The sequence below is a fragment of the Maniola jurtina genome, chromosome Z, assembly GCF_905333055.1.
Source record: "Maniola jurtina chromosome Z, ilManJurt1.1, whole genome shotgun sequence".
NCBI lineage: Eukaryota > Metazoa > Arthropoda > Insecta > Lepidoptera > Nymphalidae > Maniola > Maniola jurtina.
The window spans coordinates 11,354,871-11,364,679 of record NC_060058.1 but is presented as its reverse complement, the minus strand read 5'-3'; the positions used below and the strand labels follow the sequence as shown (position 1 = coordinate 11,364,679).

General features: G+C 38.9%; 1 protein-coding gene and 1 long non-coding RNA gene across 5 annotated transcripts in view; one reads left to right on the top strand and one right to left on the bottom strand.

The window, feature by feature from the left end:
• The first annotated feature begins 6 nt into the window (after nt 1–6).
• Nucleotides 7–626, top strand: LOC123880014. Its single transcript, XR_006799139.1, has 2 exons — nt 7–274; nt 378–626. It is a non-coding gene; the product is annotated as an uncharacterized LOC123880014 (long non-coding RNA).
• Nucleotides 595–9,809, bottom strand: part of LOC123880012 (ankyrin repeat domain-containing protein SOWAHC) — a 102,937-nt gene continuing 93,722 nt past the window's right edge. For 2 of the 4 annotated variants that reach the window (XM_045927866.1, XM_045927870.1), the window contains 8 exons: nt 8,969–9,058; nt 8,220–8,225; nt 7,438–7,510; nt 3,956–4,048; nt 3,322–3,411; nt 2,480–2,676; nt 2,018–2,128; nt 596–1,400 (listed from right to left, as the gene is read on the bottom strand). In XM_045927866.1, the coding sequence (XP_045783822.1) occupies nt 1,302–1,400; nt 2,018–2,128; nt 2,480–2,676; nt 3,322–3,411; nt 3,956–4,048; nt 7,438–7,510; nt 8,220–8,225; nt 8,969–9,058 (759 nt within the window). In that variant the 3' untranslated portion in view covers nt 596–1,301. Of the gene's footprint in view, nt 1,401–2,017; nt 2,129–2,479; nt 2,677–3,321; nt 3,412–3,955; nt 4,049–7,437; nt 7,511–8,219; nt 8,226–8,968; nt 9,059–9,809 lie in introns of all 4 variants that reach the window. The other 2 variants (XM_045927867.1, XM_045927868.1) reach the window with 2 other exon arrangements.

Here is a 9,809-nt window from a genome sequence, read left to right as displayed (position 1 = left end):
TTTGGAAGTTGTTTGCTTTTCAATTTCAAAACTTTTGCGTAACTGATTTTGAATGGATTTTGATGTTTTATTATGGCTATCGATCATCGATGCTATCGATAGTCAAAGTATACTAAATGTTCTATTTTGTTCCCTTTTCCGTTTTTACATTGAAATGAAATGAAATTTATTTATTTGCTAAATATGCGTGGTTAACAAAGGTCTTATAATCTAAAATAGTCCCTGCATATTTACTGAAATTTCAGTATGCAAATATTAATAATATACTCTACAGGTATTTTTTATTTGTATTACAACAAATAATGTAGGGTATATTACTCAATGTTGATTATTATTATTACATTTGATATATTATTCTTTTGTTTGACTGTATACAGAAGATAGCGGTGCCGATGGCCTAAAATTTTATGACAACGCATGATATGATATATCGTGGAAACTTTCATAGGAAACGTATTGAGGTGTGGCGTCGCACCGCAAGTATAGTAGAAGGTTCCTTAATATTTTGCTGAAGGAAGAAGGAAAACAAATGAAAAGCTTTAAAAAAATGTGAAAATTTATTAGTTGTATATACCTAAGGTACTTAAAATTACAAATAAAAATATTCCTACGCATTCCATACACAATTACTGTAGTAAAATTACAATAATATACTTGAATTTTTATCTTCTTTTAAATAACGCTTATTGCTAATTAACTTCTATTATAAAATTGACTCCTGATCTGTTATTTTCTGAGTAATACTGCGATATAAAATATATCCTTAGGCAATTCATGAACATTAATTCGTATTGTAAAGTGATATATTATTAAAATGACATTTAAAACAGCTAAATATGTCCACCTTTTATAGTACAGTTAGTTTCTGATCATAACATCTAAAATGTTTCATTTTCCTTTGAAAAACAAATAAAATTGTGATAATTATGTAGATAGGTAACTAGAACAAAGCAATAAAATCTTATATACTTAATGTCTCTCTCCTCAAGTAATAATAATAAAATTGTGACCTTGTAAAATGCTTAATCAGCATTGATGTATACAGGTAGACCAGAGTTCCATATAATAAAGAAAAGTTGCTAAATCACTACACGTTGGCATCGATGCAGAAGCGATGTTGAATCGATACTATGTGATTGTATCACTATTACTGGATTGCTACTGTCCCGCGTTGCAAACGGCTAGGATTGCCAGACTATACTTATCTATATGAGTGCGGGTATTCATTTAGGAGGGCTAATCTATATACATCAATGCAAATAAGAGGTTTTTCCGCGTGACATCAGTTCGTCTGTTGAAAGTTAACTCTGCGAGGCTCTTTGCTGTCTCCACGCAGAGTGGAAGCCGGCGGCCGAGTCGGAGTCCGAGTCGGGGGGGTTTACGCCGATTTGCGCTCGAGGCTGGAAAAGAACAATGGGTTTAAAAAAAATAAGAATATTTCAGACTCTAAGTCCATATTATTACAACATGATTACAAAGTTAGTGTGTTAGTAACAATGATTCGTTACAATAGAGACTCAAAAGCTCAACGGTTGAGGAGCGGACTGAATTCCGAAAGGTCGGCGGTTCAAACCCCACCCGTTGCACTATTGTCGTACCCACTCCTGGCACAAGCTTTACGCTTAATTGGAGAGGAAAGAGGAGTATTAGTCATGATAAGCATGGCTAATATTCTTTAAAAAAATGTTAGTAATATTAGTCCTAAGTAATGTTAGTAGTTTATATACACGTGTCGTATATATTTTCGAAGAACTTTTTGAGGCACGATTAGTAGCTCATGTTTATTAGGACCAAATTTTTGAGTACTTATGTTTAGCAAATTAAATATCACTTGCTTAAACGGTGTAGGAAAACATCGTTGGGAAATCTGCATCCTGAACCTGAGTTCACTTCATAATGTTCTCAAAGATACGTCACTTGACCAGCGTGGCGGAATATACTATAAACCCTTCTCATTCTGAGAGAAGACTCGTGCTCAGTAGTGGGCCGGCGTTGAGTTGGTCAGTAAAGGTCTCACCTGATCAGGGGTGGACGGGGTGCTGCGGCTGTGCGAGGGGTTTGCCCGGCGAGCGTTGGGCCCGCGACGGCGCGCTTTGCTGCTAGGGGGCGGCATTAACTTTTCACCTTTCTGAAATACAGAAAAATCCAATTCCTAGAGTCTGTCTGACGAAAGCAAAAGTCTTCTTGGGGATTATAAAATACAGAGGGTAAAATTCGATGCATAAGAGTGAAACACCGCCAACTTTCTAACTCCAGGCTAATAAGGTATTGAGAATTTCTTAACAGAAAAATCTGATACCTAACAATTTGGCCCTAACAATCTGCAGTCCAACATGCCAACCAACGGGTCAGTTTCAATGCAAAAAGGTATCTTCTTCCTCTGTCCTTCTCTCTGGGCTGGTTTCCGCACTTAAACGTTTCCGGCTGTTGTGCGTGCGTTGCCCCTCCCCGCCGAAGTGCAACGAGGCATTCCATTTACCTGGATATTGTCAGCAGAGCCCCAGGACTTCAACTGGTCGCTGTCGTCCGATCTGCGGTCCAGTTCTCTGTCACGGGCCGACTTGGGCACGTAGGCGGAGGCTCTGGTCGCACCCACTCCGAGGAAGTTGCTGAACGCTTCGGTCGTCTTCTTCACGCGGACGTTCAGCGAACCGATGCGAAGAAACCCCTCTTTTTCTGAAACACATTGACAGGTCTTGTATTAAAGGAACGGGTATCTTCAAGTCATAAGTGAATAGGCAACTTCTAGGCAAGCGCGCTCTATCTTAGGCTGCATCATCACTTGCTAGGAGGTCTGATTGCAGCCACGCAGTCTTAGTCTTCTAGTCAATTAAAAAAAAATCTCAATCTCTCAATCTTGATGGGTTTACGTTAGTAAATCAATTAAAACTTTTAACAACAGCTTAAACTAGCCGCAAAACAGAGCATACTGCGAGCCAAAGATAAACTACACAGAGTAGAGCATTTTTTAAACTGGTTTTACGGCTCTTGGTTCAGTAGAGTAGTTCCAGTAGTGAACTGAGCAAGATGGATGTTTTTTTTCTAAATGGCTTTACAGCTTTGGGCTGTATGTTTTAAAATCTATCCTGTATTTTTATTCTTTGTCACAGTATTAATAAAGATGCTTAAATATATAAATAAACAAACATACACTAAAATTGGTTTTTGCACAATTAGGGGTCAAAATAGGGGTTTGAAATTGGTGTAGTCTGTGCGGAAGAAGTCACTGGCAAAAGCTAGTATTTTATAAACAGTGAAGGATGACATCACAATACTCCACGACATGTATTGACACCAATATATACTTGTGCAAATGTTTACCATGCCCAGTAACTTGGAGATGAGCTAAGTGAGGCGAGTTCCGACTGCCGGGTAATGTGGAGGAACGGTGTAAGTTTTTGGTTACTGGCACTGTAAAAAATTCTTATATTTTTGAAAAAAAATATTAGACTTGCAAAGTCCGCTACCTCCTTGAAAGCCCTGTTAAAATCTCTCTGTTTCAAACCACTGACACTTTAATTTTTGAAGTCAATCTATACGAAACAAACTTTTAGGAACGAGCAAAAATTACAGCTCACCTCAATTACATTATTAACAGAACCCTCGTGTTTTATTTTTTAAGGGTTTCGTACCTCAAAAGAAAAACGGAACACTTATTTTCACTTCGTTGTTCCACGGAAAGAATGTAGTATAACTCTACTCATCTCTATGGGCGCTAATCATTTTTGAGTCACAAACCAATCACAATCGAAACTACGTTTTCGAATTGAATTTCGAATGTTTTTTGAAAACATGTTTGTGATTGTTTCGTGCATCAAATGGTTAGCGCCCACTGAGATTTTTGTCTCTGTCATTTGTTTGGGATTACGTAACAGAGAGAGCGTTATACTAACTTTTTTCCGTGGATGGAGTATAGTATAAATATATAAGTAGATGACGCGTAAGTGACACTCACTGCGGTACGAGCCCGGGGAAAGAGACGTGTCCATATGCACCAAGTACTGGCGTGGTTTCTTCCCGGACCAGTCTCTCACGTTTGGATCCGCGTCTGAAAACAGAAAAATTAACAAAATGTAGGCTATCTAGCATATCTAACACCGACTAAAGCCGAATGTACACCAATAAATAAATAATCTTTATTTGCAAAAATAATGCTCAGATAAATTTTTGAGAAGAACAGATCTTAATTAAACTCAAGAACAACATAGACTCATGCTATCGAGAAACCACGAGTCTCTGGTTGTTCTTGTGTTTTATAATTCTCATAATTCACGCGTACAAAACTTGGCGCGTAGGCAATAACCAAACAACAAGGCGGACGGTTGCGCGCTATGATTGGCTGAGATTTTCTCGCGCCATTCAAAAATAAGGACATATTAGATTATATTCATCAAGGACAACTCCTTTCTTCTGTTGATTTATGGTTGTTTCGAACATTAGAAGTTAACCTCAGGAAATGATCGAAGTACATCATCTGAGCCAAGCTTCTAAGGTTCGCGATCAGCCACTCTCTTCTGAATGTTTGATGATATCTTGATGTCTTCATCTTGATCAAATGTTGAGGATGTACAGTCAAAGGCCGTAAGTCGTTTAGCATTTTAATAATAAGGATTCTCGAGGCACGGTTATGCGCTCTTTGTATGAGCGCTGTTTCAACCCGCACAATGTATGTGGCGTGTTTATAGAAAAAAGTTATAAGTGCGACTGGTTTTTATGCAATAGTTACGCGGAATTGCTACTCGAATTCTGAGGCCGACCGTACCTAGTACTTATCATAGAACAGATTATTACAATGATCGTGGGAATTATATTATACCCAGTGACGGATTAACCCTTAATCAAATTAAGCAATTGCCTAGGGCATCACGTCTGAGGGGGCACCAGAAGAAGCACAAAAAAAATCCGCCCTTAGGGCATCACGTCTCACTCACATCACCAAAAACCACACCAAAAAAGTTTCTAGGACTAATTTGAAAATTCGCGCGTTTTAAGTTGACATAGAGTCCGATCTAGAGTCATAACCCCACTCCCGCTTGCCCACTCGCTGCCCGCTTGTGAATTCGACAGTTCGAATCCCCCCGAAAGCCGCAAGGTGCATTTCAATAAATAAATAAATTATGCTTTGGTTTTTAGTGTTGTCGCACTTAACTCCTCCACTTCTAAAGTACGTTACATCTCATCATCTTATTTTACAAAAAACTAATAGTCCAGTATTTTGGTAATATGAGATGGAAAGTTTTCAGAATGTTATGCAAATTGGTGGTTTTATAGATTTCGATGTGCTCTTTCCGAATTTTTATTTTGCCACCTCGTACCTTTGCCGCTCGCACTGCCATCTTGGAAAAATGGCGATCAAAAACAGTTTTTTCACGATAACTTCTTTCCCACTCATTTTACGATAAAGATGGCTATGTAACAATTAAACTAGAGACAATTTCCTACAATTTGTGTAGTCACTTTTTTTTCAGACTCAATAGTTTCAGCGTACGAGCGCCACAAAGCCCACTCCAACACTCGTTTTGGCTAAATAACTCATTTCCACACCACCATGTGGTAGAGGGAGTGGCGTGATTTTTTTTATGGTATCTCCAGGAGACGGTAGTCACCTTCAATTTAAGCCATCAGTTCGTCCAGAGAATACTAACACTCTTCATAATTCTGCTCGAGATAAGAGTAAATATACTGCATCGCAGTTTCGATCTCACGTGCATATGAGCCTTTTTTTTGGGGTTTTAAACCCAAAAGATGCCCATGAGACCTTATTACTAAGCGTCCGCTGTCATCTGTTTGCTTGTCCGTCCGTCCGTCTGTCTGTGAGCGCGCTGTATCTCATGAACCGTAATAGGTAGAAAGTTGAAATTTTCACAGAATGTGTATTTTTATTGCCGTTATAATAACAAATAATAAAAATTTCAAAATGGCCGTCATGAAAAAATAAATATAAAAGAGCATTATTTCTTGTATTATGGTACGGAACCCTTCCTATGTGAGTTGGACTCGCACTTGACCGATTTTTCGGCGTCTCGAGCATGTTTATAATGTGGTCGCAGTCAATACACAATATCGCAATTCGTGCATGAAAAATTTTACCACGCACTACAAACTAAAAAAATAAAAAAATGGGTCAAGTGCAAAACCCAACTCGCACACGAAGGGTTCCGTACCATCAAACAAGAAATAACATTACTTTTTTGTTTTTTTTTTTCATGTCAGTCATTTTGAAATTTTTATTATTTATTATAACGGCAATAGAAATACACATTTTATGAAAATTTCAACTCTCTATCTATTACGGTTCACGAGATACAGCCCGCTGACAGACAAACGGACGGACGGACGGACAGACGGATGACAGTGGAGACTTAGTAATAAGGTCCCGTTGGCATCCTTTGAGTTCGAAACCCAAAAAAAAGGTTCATATTCACATGAGATCGAAACTGCGATGCAGTATATTTACTCTTATCTCGAGCAGAATTCTGAAGAGTGTTAGTATTCTCTGAAAGAAGTGATGGCTTAAATTGAAGGTGACTACCGTCTGCTGGAGATACCATAAAAAAAATCACGCCCCTCACTCTACCACATGGTGGTGTGGAAATGAGTTATTTAGCCAAAACGAGTCTTGGAGTGGGCTTTGTGGCGCTCGTACGCTGAAACTATTGAGTCTGAAAAAAAAGTGACTACACAAATTGTAGGAAATTGTCTCTAGTTTAATTATTACATAACCATCTTTATCGTAAAATGAGTGGGAAAGAAGTTATCGTGAAAAAACTGTTTTTGGGCGCCATTTTTCCAAGCTGGCGGCGCGAGCGGCCAAGGTACGAGGTGGCAAAATAAAAATTCGGAAAGAGCACATCGAAATCTATGACACCACCAATTTGCATAACCTTCTGAAAACTTTCCAGATAAGCCCCTTTTTGACGACCAAATTACTGGGCTATAATGTTTTTAGGCGGTAAGGGTTTAAACACCGATTCTAGTTGACATACGGATAGGGGGGCCCACAGGCATGGATTGCTTAGGGCACCAAGTAGTCTTAATCCGTCACTGATTATACCCTATTGTCACTTATGCTGTTATTACGTATTATAATTTCACTGTCGACACCATTTTCTGCTTTGGGTACCATGTGGTAAAAACGAAATAACGGATTATATGCAACATGCAGGATTTATGATTCATTGTCATCATGATCAACCCATCGCCAGCCCATTATGGGCACAAATCTTCTCTCAGAATAATCTTCGGTATTGGTCGGTGTATGTGTCGCTTGAGTGCCCGAAAGATATCCATAATGTTCTCAAGGGTATATGAAATCTGCTAATGACTAATGTACACTAGGTTAGCGGGGGCGCAGTCTAGGAACTTCTCATTCGAGAGGAGACCCGTACTCAGTAGTGGGCCGGCGACGGGTTGATCATAACGATGAGCATTGCTTACCGTACACTTCGACCAGTAGTCTGTAAACGTTCTCATGTCGGAACTGCATTGCTATATGCAGCGGCGTGTAGCCCTGTAAGAAAAATTTGATTGTTTTATTTGTAGACTAGACACAAAATTCTAATATATTTAACCAACTTAAGGATGAATTTTCAAAAATCTTTTCTTAACGGATGCCTACGTTGTAATAGCTATCTTGCATGCCAAATGATGAAGAAACGAGCACTATTTTATTACCAGACTATATACAAAGCTATTACCCAACTATTGTGTATATGAAAAGAAAAGTGTTCCCTTATTCGAAATGCGCATGTAGATATCAAAGTTTATATTTGATATGATCCAGATATTAAACTTGGATATTCCGAGTGAATAATATATCAATGCCGACAGCTGTAAGCCTGTTACGGAAGGGAAGTATTTGACGCGCTTTTATAACAGAAATACCTGTACAGACAAACTGTTCCATCCCGGCTTCGCTCGGGTGCGATTTGCCCTAGGAAGTATATCTCTGTACCAAATTACGTGTATGTACGTAATTCAAACAGGTGACATACAGACATACACTTTATCGTTTATAACATTGGTAGATATGGATGGAGCAACAAAGCCAATAGAATAAAGAACCTCCTCCATTTTGAAGTCGGTTAAAAAGCCAGACATGCCCCCTCGTTTATTAAGTTGATGGCACACTAAACAGGGGCATGATCACATAACGGCGAGTTCGCACTGAATCCACAAGTAGTCAGCAATATAATACGTGTATAATGCTGGATACATACCCCGTTCTGCGAGCGGTCGTCAACGCCACATGGAAAAGAACGCAAAAAGTTTTATTAATGTTGCTGCAAAACAGAATGACGTAAGTTCTGAGTTACGTCATAAATATCTAATCCTGATCGTGACGTCATCATCGTCAATCCATCTGCAGAAAGAACTGCATCAATCATTATGACAATCTCAATTATTGTGATTGGCTGAATTTATGGTATTCTTCTTCAACAATGCATTGTAGCCAATAGCAAGCGACTGTCGTCCAATCAGAGGCGATTGTGATCGTCGCACTGTAACTCTTAAACTAACGTGATAGAACCCCAACTCGATTATGGTCAAATGACAGCTACAATGTCATGATCGCTATCACCTCTGATTGGTTGACGCTTGCGCACTGTTGGCTACAATGCTTGTTGTAACAAAAAATACCATAAATTCAGCCAATCACAACAATTGCGATTGTAATAAATGATAGGTGCAGGTCTCCCCTCACAATGAGAGAGCCAAATGCTTTCACATCTTAGAGAACTGGAGAAAGGTGTGCGTTTTAAGCAATTAAATATTACTTGCTTTAACGTTGAAGAAGAACTTCGTGAGGAAGCCTGCAATGTTCTCAAAGATGTGTGAAGTCTGCCGATCCGCACATAGGAGACTAGCTATGGCTTAAACCCTTCTCATTCTGAGAGGAGACCTGTACTCAGTAGTGGGCCAGAGTTGGGTTGGTCAATATGATGATGATGATGACAAAAATACTGACCGATCGTTCGTTGACGATGTGACGGTGGATGCCGGCTAGAAGTTTGACCAGGTTTTCATCGCCTCGCTTGCACGCCCAGTGCATCGCCGTCTGAAAACACATTGTATGAACACTTTACTGATGTGTTTCACCAACTCATTGGCTAACTTCTAATTTGATCATTGCCGTGATGCCGTGATTTTTAGGGTTCCGTAGCCAAAGCGTAAAAACGGAACTCTATTCATTCTGCTGTCTATCCGTATGTCTGCCCGAGTGTCACAGGTCTCTAGCTCGTAGGCGAAATGAGTTCCAAACCTGTTTTTTTTTTTTTTGTATTTGGTGTAGAACGTTGACCAAAAACCAAATATTGAATTAAAAATTCAATTAAATTGCTTTTCGACGGGGCTATCTCAAAAACTAAACTAAGTAGTTAAGAAAATTAAATTTCGGTATATTATTGTGGTGTATATGCTGTATTTAAAAGACTAATACTGAAAACAACGATTTATAAAATAGTTTGTAGGCTGACCAAAACAAACGAACATTTACTGCGATGTTCTAGTTCGGAAAAGAAAATTTGATACACCCAAAATACGTACGCAACCCTAAAAGAGCGAGGTTCGATTCGAACTTCGACAGTTTTTTCATTCAACTTTTACTGACATACTCTACTAACGTGACGTGACGTAGATATCACAGTTTTAACATGAAAAATTGTGTTCTGGATACTGGTTCACCATGACAAATGCCAATGCCAGAGTTATTTTGCTCAAAAACGTACAGGTCCCTTTAGTAGCAGTAGGCAAGCGTATGTCTACTGCAAAATGAACAAAAAAAACCCACGATTAGTCATTAAAAATTC